A 25,384-nucleotide genomic window follows, 5' to 3' on the forward strand; every position below is an offset into this window, starting at 1 on the left:
TCTTGGGTACAGCAACCCACACTTCAGTGCAATGTTTATTGGTGTTCGGAACAATGTTATCACAATAAAAACAGACTTAAAGTAAAATTTCTCTTTACTTTGTATTTGGTAATTCCTTTATTGTACAGCTGAATGACTAAACGCGGGGCTGTTAAAATTGTGTTTATGTTTAACATAGAATTCAAGTTGATCTTCTCAGGATGCAGTACATTTGCTTTCTTTCAGGCTTGATTTACTTTTTTTCAGAGTATTTATACAGCTGATAAAAAATTGCTGTCATCAAGCTTAACTTCTGTGCCAGTACCAATACTGGGTTACAGCTATAATGAAAAGCAAACATGCACTTGGTAATATAAAATATCAGGTAACAGAGGCATGACTTGGGAATGTACAAGCTGCCTTGAAGAAAATGTTGTAAGTGCAGTTTGTGCTCTTGTAAATCTGCCCTAATTTGGAGTTTTATCCTATTTCAATAAAAGTTAACTTTTCCCTTTCAAGGCAAAAAAGTATTGTCTTCCACAGCAGTTGTTAAATGCCTTGAAGCAAATATTGTGAGGCCGTCTTGGAAAAGGGGCCTCAAGCTTTCAGTAGAAATTAATTTTCCTGGTCTCTTGCTGCTCTTGGTAAATGCAACCAACTTGCAGCCTACATAGAAAATCTGACTGTTCAGTCAATTACGAGGGATCTGCATGAAAAGGTCAGTGATGCTTTTGGTCCTTCTGTGGTGTCATTGGTGTTACTCCTTTATCACCTCCTGCATTCCTGCCAGGTTTCCCCCATGACTCTGCTGACAGGCTGCACTTGTTCCTCCCACCAGTCTGCTCACTGCCCATCTTTCACACCTGGGTGCCACTGCATCCTTGGTGCTGCAGTGACTCTGCCAGTGCAGGTAACAGAAGGGTGATGTCTTCTATGTATGCCAAATGTTTGAATCTGTTGCAAGAACTTTTCTGAGCTGGCATTGTTTCTTCTGTGTCCATCTTACTGTAATGCACTCATACTAGGGTGGTCTTGTTCTTGGTGGATGGATTTTTCCGTCTTGGAGCAGCTGGCTTCAATGTGCAAAGAACAGAGTCACTGTTTCTAGGAGCAGGCACTTTCTCCATGCAGAACACTGTGCCTGGAGTTGTGTCATGCAGTTGGTGCACTGAGGACCTGCAGCCCTGCACTGTTGTGGTGGGAAGTGTGTGTGCTCCCACTTGCTGCCAGCTGAGCTCTCATGCAGTGCTGAGCTGAGCACGGATGCAGCTCAGCAGGGTTTTCTGGGCAGGTGTCCCCTGTGCTGTGTGCGCTCAGAGCTTTCACTGCTGGGCACAGCAAGGGTTTGTCAGGGTCTTCTGCCTGGCAGGGGTGGCCACTCCTGTGCAATGTGTTTCCTAAGCAGTCCCTTGCTGCTTTTCCTCCTTTCCCTTGCCTTAAAGTAATCCAACCCCCACCGGTGTTTCTGTCCCACTCAAGTGCTGGTGCACCTCGTGTTCTTCCTGGTCATGTCTTTAAGCCAACCTTTCCCTGCTCTCTCTTTTTAATTGGCCTTCCTACCTTGCTGCCTCTAATCTTACATTCCCCACTTCTGATGATATTTCCTGTGTACATGCTGTAGTGATCACAAGCAACAGCATAAGCTGCTCAGCCTAGAGCTGGCTGAAGGGTGGGGCTCAAAGGGTTGTGAAAGGGACTGCTGCTGCCTGGTGATGGGTGACCAGCAGTGCTCCCCAAGGCTCAGTTCCAGGGCCAGTTCAATGTATTTATCAGTGGTCTGGATACAGAAGCCAAATGCTCCATTTGCAAGTTTGCTGACATGTCAAACTGGGAGATGCTGCTCACTCTCAAGGGACAATGCCTTGCAGAAAGCTGGATCCTATCCTAGATGGATATGAGTGCTGAGCAGCTCTGCTCTGCAGTGTTGTCATGGTTTAGGAATGGTATTCCCCAATTTTGTATTCCCACTGAAATACCCCAGACCACAGAGCTTTCTCACCCCTCTTCCAGCTCCCTCTCTTCCCCTGTGGAGGGCTGGCAATGACAGCTGGAGACACACAGAGCTAAAGATCACAGGTTGAGATAAGAACAATTTACTAGAAACAGCAGTGCAATAAGGAACAGTAACAACAGCAATAGGAACAGCAGAGCATACAATTCATATCCAGTTGCTCACCACTGCTGCAAAACTTAACCCTGTCCAAGCCAGAACCAGGACAAATGCAAAGGTGAGTGATTTGTAAAAATGAACAAACAAGCAAGCAAAGTCCAAACAACAACCCCCAAAGATCCCCAAACTAGAGTTTTATGGAATCTCTTGTGTCTAAAGCAGCCAGGTGCACTCCCCACATGGCACTGGATGCTTCTTTTTCCCTGGAAGCCACCCTGCATTCCCCATGCTCTTGAACTTGAAGCTGCTTTGATATACCACAGAGAAGGGGCTCCTGCCAGGGCCATGGGAATGGCTGGCTGCCCGTGCTCTCAGTCACTGGGAAACATACCCCATTCCAGCAGGATGGATGGAGGGGAGTGCAGCCCAGGAGTGCTCTGTGCAGCTGCTCAGCACTCCCGGCCATGGACAGCCCTTGCTCCATCTGCTTGTCAGGCAGGCACAGACTCGCTGCAGCAGTGGCAGGCTCAGCCTTGCAGATGCCAGATCCTGCCCCTGTGGGCTCTGCCCCTGCTGTGCTGGAGGAGTGGAGGGGCCGTCTCAGGATCCCCAAGCCTGTCAGTGTTTAAGAGGCATTAAAGGCAAAGGACAATGCCTTTGACCAACATGCTTTAGCTTTTGTCCAGCACTGAATTGGTCAGGCTCTTGGAGTAGGTGCTTGCTGTAGGTCCCTTGCAACTGAACTACCATCTTTGCCAGGAATCAGGGCAGTGACTGAGCAACTAAGATGGACAAGAGCTGTGTTGGCAGAACTTCCAAGTACTACAAAGTCTATGTAACGCAGTGCTTGACACAGAATAATCATTTTAAATCTACATGCAAGCTTGACTGAGAAGCCAGAAACTGCAGTTCTAAAGGCGGTGGAGAAGAGAACAAAAATTTTGGCTTACAGTGCTGCTGTATTCTCTGGAAAGCAAAAGAGCATCATGGAATTACACAAGAGGTAGGCTTTATTTGGACATATCTGCAGTTGTTTTCTGTCACACAGTTTCTTCATGTTCCTGGATATTTCTCTTCCCCTTTGAAATTATTTTTATATATGCATGAATATATGTATAGACATGCACACCTAAAGCATACTTTGAAATGCACTGTTCTTTTTGCTGAAAAATGTTAATAATGTTCCTTTTTTCACAATCAAGACAGAGAAATAAATGCCAAAGCCTGCTTATGCAGTAACATGTTACAAGGTGTTGTTTGAAGTCTCCCAAAAAATTGGCAGAGCTGCTGCTCTGCACCCCAAGTCTGCAGGGTACATTGCAAAAAGGTTATGTTGGCTGGAGCACAGGTCTGTCTTGTGATGACAGGAGACTGCCCCCAGGTATTCCTGGTAGCTGGATGGTTTGAACTCTGTGCCATTATCCAGAAGCAACCAGCAGCTGACCTGTACCTGCTAGCAGGTCTCGGTGGAGCGCATATTCCTCCCATCTCCAAGCTGAGACTGTAAATGCATTTCTAATTTTAGTGGAAGAGACCCATAACCACTACAGGGCTGTAATAAAAGGACTTAGCTAATCAGCAAACATCACTTCCAAATGCATGCTGTATTCTCAGGAAAGAGTTCAATCCTGATTTGAATCTCCTGACTGTAGTTGGGGAACTCTTTACCTTGCATTCCCAGCATGTTTTAAAGCTGCATGGGGTGGTGATGGGCATGTTGTTTCATTGCTTTCTTATGCTTTCCACCTACAGCTTGCTTGGCTATTTTTAATTTTTCTTGTTGGGCCAGCTGGTTTCACCAAACCAACTAGAGTCTCAGTGACACTGCACAAGGTTGGTGCAACTAGCCTGGTGTACACTGAAAGGAAATGTGATAGAATGCCACAGAAAGTCCTCATAGCTTTGAGTGTACTCAAAGTGGACAGTAGAAAAATGCTGTCTCTAGAGATCTTAATAGTAAATTAAAATAATGAGGTAGAATTTTTTTGCACTTTTTTACAGTGAAGATTGGCATTCCTGCTTTGCTGCAGTCTTTCCTGGGGATATGACTGATTTATATGTCACATTGGGGTTTTAGGATACACTTGCCATGTTTGGCCAGAGGCAAGTCTCTCTGGCTGTCAGCATGCTGGCTTGGCTTCATGTTCTGGCTGCTAAAGCCCTGCCTCTGGGAACTCACCTGTCTCACAAGTGATGCTGCCCTGGAGACTCATCAGGTTTGGATATTTGCAGTCCCTGAGGAGCCACAGGGCCTCGTGCCTGGCTGAGGGACTGTCAGACACACATCTGCCTCTACAGCTTCAGCTGGTAGAAGGTGAGTTTCTTCTTTCTGAGTTTCTTCCTATTTTGATGTCAAATAAGAGCACTTGGCTCAACATCTACTGTAGTGTCTAAGAGTCTTGCAATTCTCATGTACTGCATTAGTAAACTACCTGCAAAGCAGGTCTAAAGGGTAGCTCTGTGATCTGTGAAACAAGCACCAGTTCTATCCTAGAGCTCCCACCTACTGGGGTTTTTTTAAGGCTTTCTCAGTTAACAGATGCTTCCTATTTGAGCTTGTGGATTCTCCTGGATGTGGCAGTAAAATCATAAACCCACAGTGAGAAATGCTCTTTCAGTGCAGGTCTTTCTGTATGCTGCTGCTGATTCTCACCAGAGATGTAAATGCTCTGTCAGCAGGCTCAGGTATTCTGGAGCAGAGAACTTGCTCCTTCCTTTGAAGCTGGGCTGCTCTGTGTGGAGCCAACCCTTGTCAGGCCTATAAATGCATTTGTGCCTGAGTCTCTTGCAGCTCTTGCATTATTAATATTTAATCCAAGCACTGACTGGAGCAGAGACAAACTCGGGTTTCATTCTCCCTTTCCCTATTCATGGGCTGCATCTCTGTGGTCTTCCCAGGTGGGTGAATATTCCACCTTGTAAGCTCCAAGAAAATAACCTCATTAGGAGGAACCAAACCACCTACCCTGATTACAGCAATTACCAAGGAAGTGCAAATTAAGGGTCAAATCCTTCTCAACAAAGATGGGAATCTTAGATAGAGGTTCCTTGTAAAAGGTCATAACTTTACCCACCGATCACAGCTAGAGATGAATGGGAAGCTGCCCCACAAAAGTCTAAAGAAGTCCTCAAAACAAGGTGCTGGGATTGCACCCTGCTGTGGCACAGTTTAGGGAATGCCCTACAGCAGTGTACAAGTATCAGTTACGCTGCATTTTGAGTGCTTAAACTGTCCCAGCACAGGCAGCAGCAGATCCTGGGTCTGAAGGGAAACTCTGGTGAAGATGGCCCTGTCCCATTAGCAGAACTGGGCTTGTGAGGATTTGTGGGTTGGATTTAGGAATCTCCTGGAGCAGTTAGGTAATAATTAAATTATTGATAATAATTAAATAATTGATTTGCAACTCTTACCACTAAATTTGCACTGCTGATTCTTAAAAATTTCTCACTTGGAGGGAGGTGGAACAATAAGGTTGTGTTTGCCAGCGAGGTCTCCCCAAGCACTCAGCTCATTTTGTTTGTTTCCATGAGTCATTTTTAGAACAGGCAACAATAATCTTGAGTCATACATAGTCTGGAGCCAGCTTCTTAGAGAACACAGCTTTCTCGAGGAGAGTGAAAAATATCCTGAAAGGAAAAGTGCTTCTCTGGCTTTTGTACGTAACAAGAAACTATGTTTTTAAAACGAAGAAAAAGCGTATTATACACTTGGCTTTTAACAACACAGAAAACAACCCTTCCTGTCTGTCCCTACCTTTCTGAGCCCCAGGAAGGCACGGGAGAGAAAGGACAAAAAGCTAAGCCCCCCTTGAACAAGCGTGGGGTTGCTGACTGCCTGGTAATGCACAGGTCCAGAAACACCGGCAGGGAAACGAGACGGAGGCGGCTCCTTCGATCAGCGCAAGTGCATGGTCACTGTACATCTTTGGCTGCTGAGACCAGCTGCTCTGTCAGAAACAGCCTTCCTCCTACAGACACAGCCAGCCCCAGCTTCTGCTTGTCTCTGACACCGTCATTTCTGGAAATCAGGTGTCAAGAGATCTTCCCAAATCAGGTGCCTTAAAACTCCACTCACAGTTTCCTTCCTGTGCTCACAGCTGCCCCAGTGCAACCCTAGCTGCACTAGGACTGACTCAGAGGTCCTCTGTGGACAGAAAGTTTTTTTTTCCTGTATGTCTTAAAGCAGTTCAGCTTCCAGGATGTGATAGTTTGTTGTGGGAAGGCCTCAACTCATTGCCTGGAAACATAGTTATTAGGGAGTATGTGTTCCAAAACTAAGTAACAAAAGCACAAGTCTTCATCTGACCTCCTCAGATGGGAAGAGCTTCAGCTAAATACAATATACTGCTTTACAGCTCAGTGAGTTCTTCCCTCACCTAAAAAAGTTGTTTGTTCTGAAGCTACAAACAGCTGTTCTGCATTTGTAATAAGGAAAATACAATACACAAACCACTATGATAAATACAGCTCTATGTGGCATGAACAGACTATTAAAAAGTCAGTTGATATAAAGAATGTACAGGTGCCAAATATATGTACATGGGAAAAATGAATATACAGTTCTGCTCTCAGTTAAACATGGCTGGATTTCTTTTCAGCCACAGAAGTGATCAAAATGTTAACTCCTAAGAGCCAAAGCATCATTTTCATTACCTCCACTGAGAAGTGGCTAGTGTGCAAAATAAAATCCTGCGGCCTCAGATGTGTTTATCTGTTTAAGCTAAGAAGGCTGCTTTATCCATATAAACAGATGCTGATTGTTGAAACAAACCTCACTCTGATGCAGGAGGCTGCCACAACCACTCTGGCAGAGGGTTGGTTTGTGCATTTGGCAATATTGACTAATAATGTTACTTTCCTCTATCAACCATTTTTTCTCTGATTTGTCTTCTACAATGCACCAAAGACAAAAACTTCTCTTCTAATGCAAATACTGCTGGACTGCCAGAAACAAGCTCTGTAAATTTTTTTAAACTACAAAATCACTACTCTTCTAGCTAAGCAAAATTGATTCTGATTTTTCTGACCTGTTTTTATTAATTTCCAGCAGCAAGCTTTAATCTCAGGAGCATCATGAATAACCAATCATCTTTTTTACTCCATAAATAGACAAAAACTCTTCTAAATCTTTCAGTAGTACCAACTGCACCTTGCATTCACATCTTCCCAGTGGAAAGCTGAGGCAAGTTTCTCCCTGTGCTGCTGCTTCCACCTAACTGAGTCACACACCTTGGCTCCTAGCACAGTGTTTGGCCCTTAAAGGCAAAAAAGAAAACTGATGCAGGTGAATATCATTTTGCTTTTCACCACCACGGTTTGCAATTGTACTGAACAAATTGATTATGCCAACGCACATTACTAAATAATACAAGGAATAAAAAGTCATCAACCATCTCCACTACAATTTCACTTTCTTGGCTCTGCTTTACTGAAAACATGAAAATAGCTGGCCACAACTGTAAACTTGAGCAAAAATGTAAACTTTGATACACTAGGGACAATTTGAAAAACTAGGGAAAAGATTGCAAAGGCAATTGGCTAGGGAATAGCAGGAGCACAGTCGAGAAGTATCTATTGAGAACATACTTCTTGTTTAAACAGTTGTTCTGCTTGTACAGATAAAGGGCTTAGAAAAGAGTTCATCTAGCTACAGAAATGTGTCTTTTGTAGCTACCTCTGGAAACAAGGGACAAGGAAAATGTTTTCTTATAGACTATAAACCCATCACTGAAATCAAATATATAAACTGAATATATTAAAGCTTTGAATTTTATTACACTTAATTTCTTCTGAATATCTTACCCTTCTCCCCTGTTCAAGGTGAACCTAAACATGAGAAATGGAAGGATAAAGGAGAACTCCACTAAACGTGGAGTACATTTCGTCAGAGTCTGTGTAGGCCAGTTTGCCTCCCGTTACAACGACGTTTACTTCATCTCCTGCTTTGAGGTGAAGAACAAGGTGGAACGTCCCAGGACCACCACAGGTCTGTTTCCCCGAGTAGGGTTTGTGATACTCCAGCAGTTCCCTTCTGTAGCCAGCAGTGTGGAGCTGAGCCACGCTGGCGTTGGAGACAGACAGCACGGCTTCCACGTACTCATCCCTCTCCGGGGCCAGCACGGCGGTGATCAGGTAGCGCCCCTCAAACGGCGATGTGAAAATGCCTGCAGGAGAGAGACAGCCTGACTGACCACAGCCACTCAAAACGGGGACACCTGACTGCCCTGAGCACAATGACAAGCATAAAGCCACGTGGGTCACACCACTCTGCCTTGTACAGGCAACAAGGTCAGCCAGGGCAGGTGAACGACTGATCGGAGTCACGACGGCACACTTAGCACTCTGTGCTTGAGAAGGAGGCAGCCCCCAGTTAGGGTCCTTGGGGAGGCAAAATGAGAACTCCTCTCCCTCTCCCTCTCCTCTCGTGGAAAACCAGCCATGAAAGTGGTGCCTGTCCACACCCACAGGAAGCTTTTACCCCCATGTGTCTGGCTTAGATGGACTGCCTTGGTTTGTCCAATGTACCAGCAAGTCCTGAGGTAACATGGAACACTGGTAACCCGTGCTCCTGCCTGTCCAGCAGGGCTGTGGCTGCATTCCTTGGCTGTTACCTGTGTTGGGGTTATAATAGTCCCCGTCATTCACAAGCACTTTGTTGAAGTGAACCACGCCGACATCACTGGAGAAAGGCTTCTGTGTGAGCCCGGCAGAAAATGACACCAGAGAGGGCACAGCAGCAGTGGCAGGTCCTGAAATGGGTAACAACACGAGTCAGAATCACAACAGGATGATAACACAGCCTTGTCCCTATGATACTTCATAATCCTCTGCCTGTTCCTGCAAATACCCCACTTGGACTAATCCTGCCACTTGCAGGATGCCAGAATTAGCAGAATATATATTGCTAGCCCAGGCCCCAGGTGTCTCACCTTAAAATTTACTGAGCACCATAAAGTTCCTGCCTTGGCCACCACAGGGGTTGTTTGTTATTTTGTTTTTTTGGGGGTTTTTTTGGTAGGTTTTTTTTTGGTGTTTTTTTTTGGGGGGGGGTGAGGAAGAGGTTCTGTTCTAAGGAAACAGTACATGGCTAGTAAATGCTGGCAGTGGAAATCCTACCACCCTTCAATTCAACAGTGTTTCTGCCCAAGACCTTCTTCAGGACAGAGGCTGCCTTTCAACATCTCCACTCTCCATCACTAGCACAATGGCCATGGGAATGCTAAAGATTATAGCTCCTGCCAGCTTTCCTTGTCATGTTGAGAAGCTGTGCACAGCTCAGATCTCCCACTTTCTCTGCCAAAGCCTAGTGAAAATGGCTATAAGAATATATAACATTTCTGTATTAATGCAAAGAGAACCTTTTGTTTCTCTCCAGCACTTCTCTTTTGGGGCATTTTTCACTTGACAATTTTTTTATTTTCTCAGCAGATCAAACTGACATTTAGGTACTTTATAGAGGCTATCCAGCTGCTAGATGAACAGTGCTGTTAGACTGAGTTGGATGAAATATAATTTGGACAATTAAGACGAATTTTTACTTTTAGCAGACTGACTTAATATCAAGTGTTCAGTGCTCAGCCACTTATTAGTCCCATTCCAAATACCTTCCCTTTAAACATTTTCCTTGAGGCAGTACACAATGCTAAAGTCAATTCTTGCTGCTTTGTCTGGGCAAGTAGCTAAACAACAAATGCCCTGGAGTTGTCCACAGCTGCTGTTTCACCCTGCTCCTTCTGCCTTCCTTAAAATTAACATTTGGACTCTCCCTCTCAATCAGAGATGCCCATCAGCAACAAATGCTAAATTCATCAAATCCTGAATTGAAAGGGACCCACAAGAACCATCTAAGTCCAACTCCTGGCTTTGCACAGGACACCCCAACAATCACACCTTGTGCCTCAGAGCATTGTCCAAACTCTTCTTGAACTCTGTCAGGCTTGTGCTGTGACCACTTCTCTGGGGAGCCCATTGCAGTGCCTGACCACCCTCTGGATAAAAACACTTTTCTTAAAATCCAATCTAATTCAGATGATATTGCTTTAAAATGGAAGTTTAAAAAGTCACATAACTTCCTCTAAAATGTGGATATACAAATGTTCTGCTAGTCACTGTTTTTCTGAACAACTCAGCCTGGGGGGGTGGGGAGAAGGAGGCAAAGGGGAAGACATGCCTGCAACTTCAGAGCTGGCAGACAACTACAGTGATTTCCCTCAGGGCTGGTAAGCAGCTGCCTCTCGTATCTTTGGAAATCTTCTTATTCAGCATTTTGTCTCAAGCTCAGAAGATAGACAGAAGCCTTTTTTCATTAGTCCTACCTGCCAGTGTGCCTGCAGGTGCTCCTGCAAGCTAAGATGAGGTTATCTGAAAGGACCAAAATTAATTGCAGGAAGCCTAGTCACTTAAACAGCTTCTGTAAAGCTCCACCACACCTTAACACAATGCTACTGACACAGAAAGCTACTCTCAGCTTACCATGAGACTAAAATTAACTGAAAACACACCTCAAATTGTTGGCTCACTCAGAAGGTTTCTTTCCCTTGCAGTAGCACAGCAAAATGGAACAAACCACGTGTTGCCTGCCCAGAAACACTGCCAGCTTTGGAGCAACAGTCCTGTTTGGGTTGGTGTCATCTGAATAAAGCAGTGACTCCTGCCCCGGCTCTTCATGGCTTCCTTCAAGATTTTCCTTCACTAATTGCTAGAATAGTTATTAGAAGTAACTATTTGTTGCTAAGCTGATGCAATTGCTTCAGATCTGCAGCTGAGTTTAGCACACCATATGTATCTATTCAAAAGAGAAATCTTAAACCTGTCTAAATATCCTGTAGATCAGTTCAGGGGTGATATAAGGACACACAGTAAAGATGCAGAGTGTCTGTGCTCTCCTCCCCTCTTCCCACCTTCTAGATGGAGTTGTGCCTGTTTGAAGTTTTCACAATTCCTACCAACACCTCAGTGCTTTTTCAAAAAGCACCACCTTCTCCTATATGCCCCCTCTTACAAGCACTTCTCTTCATGCAAAGATCAAAGTTCAGCTTCTTGAAGGAAGGTCCAGGCTGGGACACTTACTTTCACTTAAGGAATCAATATTATGGAAGTATAAACATCAGGAAAAAAAAATTAAAGCATTTCAAAGCTCTGAACCAGAGGCACAGCTCTGACGAAGAAACTGCCAGGCAAACAAAATCTTTCACAAAAGTTTCAACCAGAGTTTTACTCCCTTTTTTGGGGGAGGAAAAAGCTCTTTTGACTTCAGATGCATTCAAGAAGGATATTACACATACCGATAAGCAGGAGCAGGTAAGTCTGTTCTTGGCATATCTATGCTACTGTAATGCATTCTGAGGAGTCAAAAAAACCCCAGAAGATGCATGGGTGGCCCTTGTTAGGTTACATCTACTTCCACCCATCTGCTACTTGTGCTCCTGGTTTCAAGAAGAGTTCATGCCTCCCACAGAGCCCAAGGGCCAGAAGGAAAGAAAAGGAAAAGAAAAGATCATTAAGAAAAACAAAACAGCACACAGCACAGGCATTTTCCATTGAGATGAAAGGAGAAAAAATAACAGTGTGATGGTGCTGCAGACAACTGCTCAGCAACTGGAATGAGGATTGTTCAAGAACTGACACAGGAGAGAGACTAAGTATGTCTATCATCTGTCTGTAGGCACTTATGATTCCCTTGGATACAGCAGGAGTGAAGAGGATTTGTCAGATTTCCCCTCACAAATGGTCAATATTCCTAAAATCTAAATGAGGGCAAAGTGTGTAATTTCAGTTAGAGCAAATGGGACAAAAATACAACTTATCACTTCCCTGCCTATTTTTTTAAACTCTCCAATCTGACCTTAACATCTCATTTTCAGAAACATTCCTCCTGCCTATGGCTTGGCCATGCAGCACAGCACCACACTGATTTCCACGAGCCAGTGCTCAATGAAGCTGCTCTGCTAAGTCACAGTGATTCTGATGTGGATGATATCTCAGTGTGTTATGAAGACACACATATTTTCCTGCTCAGTCTGTTAGTAACATCTGTCTGCTCTTACAATTCCATCCTTTCACACTGCAGCAAGAGAATATTGCTCCAGCACTCACCTACTGTTCCTTATACATAGCTAAGGAATCCAAAAAATAAAAATCAAGAAATGCTCTGGTACTGAAAAGATGCAAATCACGCCTCAGCATTCAAGAAAAGTATGAAAGTGGGCTACTTTAATCCCAGAAGACAGAATTGGAGCATTGGAGCCCTCAACTTGTTCCTGAGCAGTGCTTTTATGTAACAGAAGCTATTCAGGCACAGAAATGAAAGAGAGTACTCAGAAGGCCATTTTAATAGTACAAGCTTCTTATATTAGGAATTATAGTACAAGGAGGTCGGGTCATCTTTCAGATTTGAATTTAAGTACTACAAAAAGTACTGGGTGAAGACTGCCAAAGACATCACGAATGGTTGTCCAGAGCTAAAGGGACAGCAAGGATTCCTTGATGCCTTATTTACACATTAAGTTCCTCCTCTGATAAGCCAAAAATCTTCCCTTCCCCAGCTGTTAATTTGCCCAACACTGTTAAGAACTGAATTCTGTCCCAGAATGCTCTCTCTTCATCAGACACTGACTATTAGAATCACAGACTCAACTGGACTGGAAAAGACCTCTGAGATCATCGAGTCTGAATGCCATGACTGAACACCACCATGTCAACTATGGCCACATCCTGCCATTCCTTAAAACACCTCCAGGGACGGTGACTCCACCACCTCCCTGGGCAGTCCATTACAAAGTCTAATCACCCTTTCTGTGAAGAAACTCTTCCTAATGTCCAGTCTAAACCTCCCCTGGCGCAGCTTGAGGCTGTGTTCTCTTGTTGCCTGGGAGAAGAGGCCGGCCCCCGGCTGCTACACGCTCCTTTCAGATGGTTCTGGAGAGCGGCAAGGCCGCCCCCGAGCCTCCTTTCCTCCAGGATAAACCCCCAGCCCCCTCAGCTGCTCCTCACAGGACTTGTGCTCCAGACTCTTCACCATCTTCACTGCCCTTCTCTGGACATGTTCCAGCTCCTCAATCCCCCTTCCTGGACTGAGGGGCCCAGAACTGGACACAGCACTTGAGGTGTGGCCTCCCCAGTGCCAAACACTGGGAAAAAACACTTCCCTCATCCTGCTGGCCACACTATTTGTGACAGAGGCCAGGATGCCATTGGCCTTCTTGGCCCCCTGGGCACACGCTACCTCATGTTCAGCCACTGCTGAGCAGCAGCCTCAGGTCCTTTTCCTCTGGGCAGCTTTCCAGTGACTCTGCCCCCAGCCTGTAGCACTGCAGCAGGTTATTGTGGCCAAAGTGCAGGACCTGGTACTTGCCAGGTACTTGAGGTCATGTTGAACCTCATCCACTTCTCCTCAGCCCATCAATCCAGCCAGTCCAGATTAGGGACAGTGGATGTAAATGCTCCAACTCCACAAAAGTCCTAACAGCTTTTGGTACCACCCTTATCACTCTGTTTTCTGACTGTCTGCCACTGAGGTCTGCAAGGCACAATGTGGAAATTTTAAGGACAGACCAGCAGGAATATATTGTATTTATATAGGTATTCAGTGGCATGGATCAGGAAAATGAACTCCTTGGCCAAGCCCACCTCCCTCTGGATCCCAGGGTGGTAACTGTTCCACCAACACGTTCCACCAAGCAGCAGATGGGTTCACTCCTGCCTTGCCCTGCCTTTTCAACACTTCTAACATCCACCTACTGTTTCACACAGTTTTAGCATACACTTATTAAAATACTGCTCTCTATAAATTGCAATGGGAAGAAACCCCCAGGAAATCCATTTATCACAGAAATCTAGACATCTATATTGGCTTTGCTGGCATCAAGATAAATGAATATTTCTTTACTTCTTATCCTTTTCCAGAAACCTCATCTATTGCTGCCTGTTCTTACCACCACAATCCTCAAATGCAAAAAGACTGCTTTAAGGCTACGATGGAATTTTAATTAGCAGGTATAAATATCAAAATGAGAGCACGAACTCTTTACAGTTCTTTTTTTGTCAGTCCCCAGACCCTTCTACATGAAGTGTATTTGTGATTTTGTTATGGCCATCAAACTAAGTCCTGGGGCAGTAGGTTTTTGAATTCCATAAAGCCCTAATGTTTTACTTCCATCTATCGCCCATATTTCCTCAAACAAATTTAGGTGAAATAACTTTTTTTGAAGAGGATGTGGAAATACTTTGATCAAGGATACCATTCCCCAGGGTTTGATAATATCTTGAGTATGAGACTGCATTGCTGGCAGCACCCAATCAACATATTTATCTAGGCCAACCAGCATGTCCCACATAAATTTTATACCCGTCCATCATACAAATTCTTAAATAAATTGTGATATTAACAATTTTTTAAAAAGCACCCCAGCAAACCAAGAAAAGTCAATTTTGAATCATTTTAACCAGTGGTTGTCAGTGGCAGCACTTCTACTTTCACTGAAGTTAGAACGTAAGCCCTGTAACAAAGCCCAAGAGAAACTCTCCCAAGAGGAGAACAACCTCATGCACTAGGGTAAGATGCCAGCAGTTATTGAAGATCTTAGTGTTACTCAGGTTTTATTAAAGAAATAATAAAATCATCATAAATATTATTTTGTCATTTAGAAGGCATACAGAAAGGTGCATACTGACATTAGCTAGGAAATACAAACTCTCTGTATTCAAAAAACATACAATGAAGTAAGTAGCAAGAACCCAAAATGATTTTTCAAAACCTAACTCCTCTCCCCACCTCCATGTTTTCAAAAGATACAGGTTATGTTTTAATGCTTAGGTCTATCTAGCAAAAATCAGTCAGATTTTCCTCTATGCTAAACTTAAGTACTAAAATTTAACACATTTTTTTCTCTCAGTCATGACCTTCCAGGGACTGAAATAAATGTTAAGAACTCATATGAAACATTTATAGGAAACAACTGCCTTACCTTGTGAATCTGTGGTAGAATGAGATGACTTTGGATATCCTACAAAGGAAAAGTAATATGTGTGACTCAGTACACAGCAGAGTAGATCATGACCAAATATCACTGCAGTGCTCTAGAAAGCACCCTTGGTTACTGAAGAGCAACCTACCAAAACAGCTATTAAATGGTGTCTCCTATGAAATGCTCAATTATTGTTAAACTGGGGTGGTCATTGCAAAGAGAACCAAGTTATTACTGCGATGTACTAAATCCACTGCAAGCATAATGGAAAGAAAAAAATAAATCAAGTTTCCCTAGTGTCAAAGACTGCTGTAGTTACCAGGGATTTTACATCATCTCTGTTGACCTCATGCTTTGTGCATCCTTGGAAAGGCAGCAAAACTGGCACTGAATGTGTTTCCCCTACTTCTGCAGCCAGCTGGAGGCTGCAGAGGCCCATTCACAAATCATCTCTGCTGTAATCCCATTCCCATCAGCAACAGCCTCAGTGGGTGTCCACGAAAGGCCAAAAGGGGACTGGTAAAGCACAGCAGATCTCAGTGCCACCTCTCCAGCAAGACCTGACACATCCCTTGTGCTCAGGAGCAATGCACTCCCAGCTTGGTTCTCTCACCTGGTGCTCCAGCATAGCCTTCAGCAATGGGCATGGTACTCTGGCCAGCCTGGCCATCCACACTCCTAAGACGCCCTCTCCCAGACATCAAAACCGTGCCAGGAGGTCCTGCCTCCCCAGTCTCCAGGATGATGCCGGTTGTTCCAGGCAGAAGTGGCACAACTGCTGACCCTGGCAGGGCTGGGCGTGGAGGAGGTCTCAGCTGTGGTGGGAGGAGGGGGATCCTCTGTCGCGGGGGGTGTATCCTGGGCCGTGATGGCAGCAGGGATATGCCAGGCTGGGGCTGCACGGGTGGCCTCGGCTGCTGTGGTACTTCTGGTCGCCCTTTGACATGATGAAGAGGAGGAAAAATACAAAATTATTTGCCTAAAATAGAACATAAGCTTGCATGGTTTTACATAATAAATACTTCAAAATAAAACAGGACTCAGTTGAAGGCCACCTGTTCCCTGAGACCCAAGACTGCGCTGGCTAAATGCTGTTCCTCTCCTGAAGTATCACAGACTCCACTCTTTACAGCCTGTGTGGCACAGGGAAAGGAATGAAGACAGCCTGGAGACAGGACAAGCAGCAATCAAATAACCTATGAACCTATTCAACTGTTACACCAGCTTGGCCTTTCTGCACCAAACAGGCAGAGTATCACACTTATTCCCAGCAGTACTTTCATTCCAGAGTGCTCTCTCTCTCGCTCCTTTCACGTCAGCTCTCCTCAGCCCCTCACACCCACCGTGCTTGCTTTCAACTCTCTGCTTTTAGCATAAGGCTGTCCCTTTAGCATAATCATAAAAAAGTTATCCACAGCAAAAAACATCAGTAAATGAACATTACTTTTAAGAGTTTTTATCCCTTACATTAAGAAGCAACGACCTTAAACATCCTAATACTTCCATCACTAATATTTTCTAACAATAAAGGCAGAACTCAAAGATATAATCTACCAGAAAATTCTTTATTGTTTAAATAGAAGAGTTATCATTAAAAAACTTTTCCACTGGAGCAGCCAACCCATATGACATCAGGGCTGAACAGTGCTGACATGGTTCCATTTGTGTATGTTCTAAGCCCTTTATAGGAATTCTGGTTTATTCATAAAAATGAAGTCCTAGATGCAATGCCCTCCCAAGTGTAAAGCTGAATTACATTTACACTAAGAACAGAAATTTACAAATGTGTAGATTTTAGCAGATGTAATGACAGCTTCTACATAGAAGAAGAAGAATTGGGTGAAGAAGAATTTCTCCATGCTAAATTAAACTTCAGCATAGGTTACTTTGGTTGCATTTTGAGACTAAAACACATCTTCAGGTGCAGGGATGGATGTGAGTTTCTGTGGAAATGGGCAAACATCCCACTAAAAATCTATCTAATACAACTTGTCACACACCAGAGATGTCTGCCAAGGTCCCCAGCAGAGACCACCTCTCTGAGTGGTGCTCACAATGAAACACTTCAATTCAGAACAGTCCAAAATCAGCCTAGGCAAATTCACCAGGGGCTAGGACCAACCCATCCAGCTGTGCCAAGCAGATGTGGTTGAGGCTTCCCCTGGCTCTGCTGTGTGTCTGAGGACCCCAGGAGCGCCTTACTCTGCACATTTGGGGACAAGCTTACAACCAACTTGTGCAGGTATTGTCCCCAGAACGTGGCTGGGGTCCAGACAGCATCACTGGCAACCCACGTGCTGTTTTGTGACTACTCGACACCTGCACTTTACCCTTGTGAATTTCGGTTCTTGTTTTCACTCTCATAAAAGCTTTAAAAGCCTACATAAGCCTCCAGGAGTACTGGGAAGTCTGAAGTCATAGTCTCACACCACCTGCATTCATTTGCTAGATATGGCTGCTAGGAAAAAACCTCCCTGAGCTTTGCTGGCTGACTCTTAATCATCAGGAGAATTGAAACTCGTACAGGCAATGCACCACAAAGCTGGGCTGAAGCTCACTCAGTAACTCTGTCCACAAGGCAGAGGCCTAAACAGTGAAATGTTTGCTTTATACAGATTGAAACTATATTAATTTAAAAAAAAATTAAAATTTAAAATTAAACATTAAAATTTTAAAAAAATTTAAAACATTTTCAAATAACCTGAAAGTATCAAAGTGACTTTTTAACATAATTATTGGCTTTGTAAGACAACTTCTGTCCACAGAAGCATTGACTTAGACCTTCAACTAAATTCTTCAGATTAACCTCATTGAAAAACCAAATTGACAAAGTTCTTTACCTTGGGATGCATGTACTTGTCATTTCAGAAAATGAATACATTTCTCTGCTTGCTTTTCTAGACCTTTAAATAACAATCAACTGTTGAAATCCCATGTCCTGAGCAAACTGCTTCCTTGCACGCAACATGAATACTGCAATATTCAGAATTGTCCCATCTCCATAACACTAAATCCAGAATCACTGGCCTAAAGCTCAACTTCAAGTGGAAGCAATCAGACATGTGTGAGTAGAGATCTGCTTGAACTTTGCTGAGCAGGCCATGAACACAATATTCCCATCATCTTCCCATCTATCTGGGAAGGCAAGAACAGAGCTGAGATCATCACACAGCTAGGAACAGCAACACTGTTCTCAGCAGCAGGATCCTTGCTACTCTGCTTGTCATCACTGTTGTGAGTGACAATGTGGTTACCACATCACACACCAGCATCTTCTGGTGCTCTCCTCAGCCCCCAAAACACACAGAAATGAAGTGCATAAAGCTAACTAGAAAGTAAAGGAATCTGTGACTGCTCTCACAAGAAGCCCAAAAGACCTCACTTGAGTTTTGTTATAAACAGCAAGGGGATTTTACAATTTTGTTAGAAGGCAGCACTGTGCACAAGCTCACAGGGAGCCCAGAGGAATTGACTGTATGACTACTCACACTACAGCATTAAAAATTTTATGTTGCATTTTATCCATGCTGTAATGCAAAGCACACATTTTGTTTCTTCACACAACTTCATCAGACAACATCTTGCTGTTGGTTTCAAAACCCTGCTACACAGACAACTATCACAGGAATTGCAGGCCAGGTCAAATACCTTCACCAGGAATTACAACAAATTAAACACATTTCTAGTCTCTGGGTTCGTATCTGATGCACAAACATTTGCTAAGTTGGCTTGTAGTTTGGATTGAGGCATTTGATACCCCTGAATAAAAAATATGGAAGATGATACAGCCATATTTTTAAGACGAGTGTTATTTGACTTTGCTGGGCTTACACTGCTTGGTAAGATTTTATGTTTTATTTCTTGCAACACATCCTTGCCTTACTGCCCTCAACAACTTTATTAGTAACAACTTGTTTCTGTTTCGGCCCCTCTGAAGTCAAATGACATCATTTGAATGCTACGATATGCTGACAAATTGTGCATAAGGAACTGTCCACTGATCCAAGTTCAGGTCTTCCTGTCAAATAATGTTGGTATGGCAGACAAGGCTGCAGATCACAAATGTAAAAATAGTTAAAGCCATACCCCAACTCACACAACATGGTTCCCAAAATCACTTCCAAAAAAGGCTCTTCTGCCAAAATCTTCTGCAACTCCTGCCATCAAAACTTACTTAGGCTGCTGTGCCAGACAGTGTTATTGTAATTGGAAACATTTGGGAACTGCAGTGTGTGCTTCACGAATCCTTTAGAGGCCAGAGGCACCCCAGAGCAGCAAGGGATGCTCAGAGTGCCTGCCCCCCAGACCCAGCAGCAGTGTTCTTCCACAGGCTTTAACACCCAGCAGTCTGCCCTGAAAAGGTATTATTTTATGGAAACCCGGGTGTGCAAAGGCTTTTTAATGCTTTAATACATTGTAACCCATGAGGTCGCTTGAACACCTGCTTCAAACAGCAGATTACTGCTTGTATGTATCTTGGACCTTTCTCCAGTGTTGGTCCCTAGTGCTAGTTAATTTTGGGCAAGATGGATGAGAAACAGGATTACACAGTTACATCATGTTCCGTTTTAATGGAGACTGGGATGCTTCTGCAAGATCGAGGGATAAAGGTCCTAACCCTGTTGAATTTAAGTCAAAATTACAGCAAAAGAATTATCTGAAATATACACTCCTCCTTCACTCCACTTCCTCCTTTAAAGTTAAGAGAATTTTTTTTTTTTATTTCACACAAAAGCTTCTCAGCTCAGAAGGATTTTTGTGTCAAGTACTGCTATACATTTGGGTTTAAACAATTAAACAAAAGAAACATATATATTGCAGGTTTTCAAGTTTCTGCCTTGGGGTGAGAAGGATATTCTTCCCCTCATGAAGCACAGCTTGGCCACTCAAGAAAGAACACACAAGAGTCTCACATCTGATCTCTCCCAACCACCATCAGCTGCAACACTGCACAGGCTCTTCCCTCAGCACCTCTTCTAATTTTACCCAGTCACAGAAACTGGCCTCTTATTTATCTCATACGTGCACAGAATTAAAACCAGAAGCATCAACCAACTGAAGAGTGCAGTTTCAAAACAGTCTCCAATTCCTATGATTTTGCGTCATGCTAAGAGAAACAGGAAAACAGGAACTCAGCTTCCTTCTGTAAACTTTGACTCTCAGGAAAACAACCCACTGCTGGAATTTGGAGCAAGAACTGCAGAGGGAACTGAGTGGCATTTGGCAGGGTCTCTAAACCTTCACGGCAAGGCTCACCAGCACGCTGAGGTTTCAATTTCCCAGTGTTCAGAGCCAAAGGGAATGTGTCCCAGCATCTCAGCTGCTCTAATGCAAACTTTAAACAAAGTGCAGGTAGGTTTGCAAGATTTGTACCAACATGTTGGACTACTAAAAGAACTGGATGAGGTGCTAAAACACTGCCAGTTGGAATGTGCCAAGTACTGCCAACGACCTTGTGGGAAAGCAAGCTTCTGGGAGAGCTATGAAGCAGAAGTCTTATATTGCCATGCCAAGATATGCCAGAGCTCATTTATGAAACTTCTAGATCAAAGAGTTGGTGCTGAATTATAAGCATAAACTCATGCTAAGAACACAACTTAGAAGAAATCTTTCTTATCATAAATTTGAATTCATTTGACTTCATTTTTCTCTACTTGCTTTTCAATTTTGCCTGAGGAATACATAATAATCTTCAACAACAAAATAAAACAAAAAAATCAAATCAAATGAATTGGCATAATACAGACAATTATTACAAAAAACTCACTTTAAAATCACTATTCAAAAACACTACTTTTCCTACTGTCTTTATTCTAGCTCGAAGTAAACATAAAAACATGTAAGACTTTTTTTTCTTTTTGGAGGATACTTTTAAAAGCACTCAAAGTACTCTGTGGTGTTCTGCAGCAAAGAGCCAAAATTAGTCATTGCAAAAATAAAGTAGGAATTGTGTAATATTAAGTTTTTCCTCCCTTATTTAATTCTTTTCTAAGAGTTTCAGAAAGGAAAGCCAGTTGAAAAACAAACAAACAAGCAAAAAGTAAAAAAAAAAAAAAAAAAAAAGCAAGAAACTTACTTGTGTCAGGCTGAGATTTCAGCATGCCTTCAATGTCTGTGGTGATTTTGGAAACTTGACTGTGAAACTGTTGGACAGAGCTTTTGAGGCCAGAAATATCAGTGGAATGAGATGCTATAGTTCCATTCATTTCACGGATGCAGTTCCATAAGCTGCTCACGTGCTTATTCAGACCCTCTTTTATATTCTGCAAGCTGTCTGAAACAGAGTCCAGCTTGCCACAGACTTTTTCAATATGTGAGACTCTGCTCTCAACATCTGAAACACCCTCCTGGACCCCTTGGGTCTTTTCTTTGCACTTGCTAAGATCATTCAGGACATGGTCATTCAACTGTTCTAGTCTGTCTTTCACTTCACCACAACAATTCTCACTGGAATGTGCAGTTTGATTTGCAAATGTCCTCTGCATTTGATCAATTTTTCGGAAGACACCTCTTTGTGTTTTTCTGCATGTCGAATTGACACCCAGAAGCTGCTCCCTGCAGCTACTCAGGCCATCCTGAAGATTTTTCATATCTTTATCAATGGCATTCAGATTGTATCGGAATACACGTACGTCTCTCTGCATTTTCTGGATGTCACGTTGGTTACTCTTAATTGAGCTGAGTTTCTCATTAAGAGAGCTATTTAGAGACTGCAGGATGACAGAATTATTCTCTGTTTTCAAAAGCAAGTGATTGTACTTGTCGTTACAACCTTCTAGCTGTTTCTGAAGGTCCTGCGAACCTCGCGGTGCAGACTGACATTTCTGCCCACAGAGCTGTTCCAGCGACAGCAGCTTGTCCTTCACAAAATTCATCTCTGCTGTAAACTGCTCATTTACAAATCCTGTGTCACTGGGCAAGATAGGCCCAGGATTAACAAACATTCCATCCGGGTCCGTGGTGTTGGCAATCTCCAAAATAGTCCCGCCTAGCCTGACCTCCAGCGCCCGCAGCTTTTGGTCAAACAAATCTCTCAGTTCATCCACCTCAGCAGCAATAGCACCACGGAGAGTCTCCTCAACATAAAAACAATGTTCTTCAGCATTTCGTTCTGTAATATTCATCCTTGCATCTAGCTCCTCCAGCCTCTCACCAAACACATCTTCCAGATCTGGAGTCGACAATCGAATGATTTCATTATCTATTCTGACATTCAAGATCCTCTGTGCTTCCACAATTCTGTCAATCTTCTTATCTAAATCTTTCATCTGTTGGTCAAAATAATTTCCCTCACCCTTCTTGCAACAACTGGAGTCATTTGATGGAATCTGAGTGCGGAGAGTATCTATTTCTTTCCTCAAGTCATTCTCTTTTCCTCTTATAACATCGATTATCCCTGCACAGTTATTTTCATTGTCATCATACTGCTGCTGAGTATCCTCTAGTTTATAGTCACAGGAATTCTTCAGATCTGCAATTTTCTTCTCAAATCCTTCCATTATTTCTTGCCTGAGGGACTCAAATTTTGAGTCTATATAGTCCTGATATATATTGTCACGGGGCATTGTTATTGTAGGTCCTTGTGCTGCCTCCTGCAGTTGTTTTAATTGTCCCTCATAGCCTTTTACTTTTCCATTCAGCTCCTCCAGCTCATCATTCCTCATCTTCAAGGCTTCTTTGACCTCAGCTAGCTCAGCTTTTATATCTTCCATTTCAAAATCAATAAAAGGGTCTTTTTGGTCTTTGTTGCTGAGGAGTCCTGGCAGCTGAATAGTGTCTGTTCCACCACCAACTGCACTGTCAGGCTCCGGGCGGTCATAAAGGTTGTTCAGCCAAGTGACCAACATCTTGCTAGCATCTTCTTGTACAGTCAGCTTCAGGTTTTCATTCACACCTGCCACAGAGGACTGGAGTTCAATCACAGACCGTGTAAGTCTAAACAATTCGTCCTCAAGGAACTGCATTCTCTTCTCATATGGTGGAGGCTCTGGCGCTTGTGTTGGCTCTGCATCTGTTTCCCAGAAATAACAAAATGTGGATGTAAATATTCCCACTGGTATCTATTTTAATAAGCTGCAGTTGACTTCACTTTTCTTTAAAATGAAATAATGGTTTAAACTGCCTAATGCTTGTTGTCTTTTCTGTTCTTATTTCCAGTCGTTTATAATTAATACGTTATCAAAACCCTCAGAACTAAAAGTTTTAGCATGGTGACCAATTCCTGCCAAGATACAGCGGCCACAAAGAAACTGGCACTCACCCATCCTATTCAGGAATGGATCTAAGGTCCATACACATCACCTTAGAACCACTGCCTCTCCTGTAACAAAAATTTGCTCCAGAATTCCTGCTGAAAACTTCAGTGGCAGTCACTTATGTGCCTGAATTGGGTTTGTGCTTCCATGTTTTACTGACCTGGGATCCAAATATACATCCCATACATGACACAGCATTCTTCAAAACACTCCAGTTATCACACTGGCTTCACAAATTCCTAATTATTTGGCCTATATTTAAGTAGGCAATAAAAACACGCATAAAAGTGTAAAATTTACACATTCAAAACTGTTTTATTAAAATAACTCATCCTCATTGAATGAAAAACAGAAAGAGGAAACTTTTAGCTGTAATCTACCTATCAATGAATCAATTAATGAATCTGAATCTTGTCATTAGTAGGATCTCATTTACAAAGCCATGTACAAATCTGGATGTTCAGTTTCACAAAAAATGTGTAACAACTGCAGTAAATCCAGAAGAAAAACCCAGAAAACAAACATTATCAGAGGTCAAGAAAGCATAAACTGCAGGAAAAGTCAAAAGTAATTTTTAATTTTATCTAGAAGTGTGGGGAAGGATACAGATGTCACTATGTTTTACTATCATCTTTTGGAATTATTATTTTAGGTCAGGTAACAAAATACTTTAAAAGCTCATTTTTAAAACAGGTATATAATCTATGGGACTAGTTTGAAACCATGTATTCAGTCATTCAATACACTCCACCACACAGAAAACACATGTGGAAATCTGACTAAGTGCTATATGTGACACTAATCTCCAATTATGTTGGAAAAAGTCCTTCAGAAGGAAACATCTGTTTATCATTTTTTCTTAATGGAGAAAAAGCATAATATGGCAGTAACAGAACTCCTTCTTGCCCTTACAGAAGACAGGATCTTACACAAACAAACATCATTCATTCTTTAAAATATTTTTTCAGAAGTTGAGGCTTATCCATACTTATTCCTTTAGTCCTCATTATTAAAGCATGGAATCTAATGAGAATCTGTAGATTTTCAGAGTCTCAAAAAAACCATTGTGAAACTGCTAGGAACCCTCATTAAAATTAGTATCTGGGGGGTGGGGGTTTTTTAAGTAATATTCTTTTTTTTTTTTCTGAACATTGGAGAAACCACAAAAAAATCCCCTATAAATTCTTACAAAACCCACAGTCTTAACCCAAAGATTTTCTGGAACCATGAGTAGCCAGCTGGCATTTCCAGCCAGTGTTCTACAGCCCATTCCTCTGTTATTCTTCAGGAAATTCTCTGTATCAGGACTGCTATTGCCTGGCTATTATTTCCCCACTACACAGAGTCTTTCACATGGCTTTTGTACCTGCCAGCAGTTGAGTTCAGTAGAAACCATAATGATTCTTATCCTTGAAGACAAAACAAGAAACCAGACATGACTGTGCATACCGAAATTCAAAGAAAAAGTTACCTGTGCCTTTCTTCATAGCAGCTCTCGCTGGTGTTGCAGGACGTCGAGCAGTGTTTGGCTTTTCTGCTGGTCCTTCCCTGCAGTCCTCCCCTTTGTAGCCAGGACAACACCTCCATTCCAGCTCTGTCACCGTCTTATATGCAACTGTGTACCGAGGTCTGAAACTCGTCCGGTATCTGCCAAAACAGAAAGCATTTTAAACCATCCATAACCTAAGCTGCTATTTAGATTAAAGTTAAAATTAAAACAGGTTTCAGGGCTTTTTATAATGAAAATCAAATACTTACAGCTACTATTCATTTTCTGATTTAATCATCAAATGAACAAATGTTTCTATCTAGGTTTAAAGCTGCCTCCACTCAACACAATCATGATAGGGAGCCATGGAATAGGGGCTTTCATGTATGAGCAGAGGGATAAAATGCTATGGCAAGCAAAGGTACAACTCATCAGACACTGCTGGCAGTACCCATGACCACCAGTGTCTTAGACGACAAATTCAAAATGTTTTTCCTCTAACTTTTCATTGCAACCCTCCCCCCAGGGCTCTTCATCAAGAAATGCTTCTGCCTGCTTTGCCCCATTTGTATTTCCACAGTCTCCA

At 42.8% G+C, this 25,384-nt stretch overlaps 1 protein-coding gene across 2 annotated transcripts in view; it reads right to left on the bottom strand.

The window, feature by feature from the left end:
- Window positions 1-1,908: 1,908 nt before the first annotated feature.
- The window catches only part of EMILIN2 (elastin microfibril interfacer 2), a 37,032-nt gene continuing 13,556 nt past the window's right edge, over window positions 1,909-25,384 (bottom strand). The window contains exons 3-8 of one of the 2 annotated variants that reach the window (XM_064434556.1): window positions 24,781-24,956; window positions 21,131-23,065; window positions 15,668-15,991; window positions 15,055-15,093; window positions 8,701-8,838; window positions 1,909-8,253 (exon numbers count right to left, since the gene is read on the bottom strand). In XM_064434556.1, coding sequence (XP_064290626.1) covers window positions 7,916-8,253; window positions 8,701-8,838; window positions 15,055-15,093; window positions 15,668-15,991; window positions 21,131-23,065; window positions 24,781-24,956 — 2,950 coding nt within the window. In that variant the 3' untranslated portion in view covers window positions 1,909-7,915. The remainder of the gene's footprint in view (window positions 8,254-8,700; window positions 8,839-15,054; window positions 15,094-15,667; window positions 15,992-21,130; window positions 23,066-24,780; window positions 24,957-25,384) is intronic. The other variant, XM_064434567.1, reaches the window with a different exon arrangement.

The sequence above is a fragment of the Passer domesticus genome, chromosome 1 (assembly GCF_036417665.1).
Source record: "Passer domesticus isolate bPasDom1 chromosome 1, bPasDom1.hap1, whole genome shotgun sequence".
Taxonomy (NCBI): Eukaryota; Metazoa; Chordata; class Aves; order Passeriformes; family Passeridae; genus Passer; species Passer domesticus.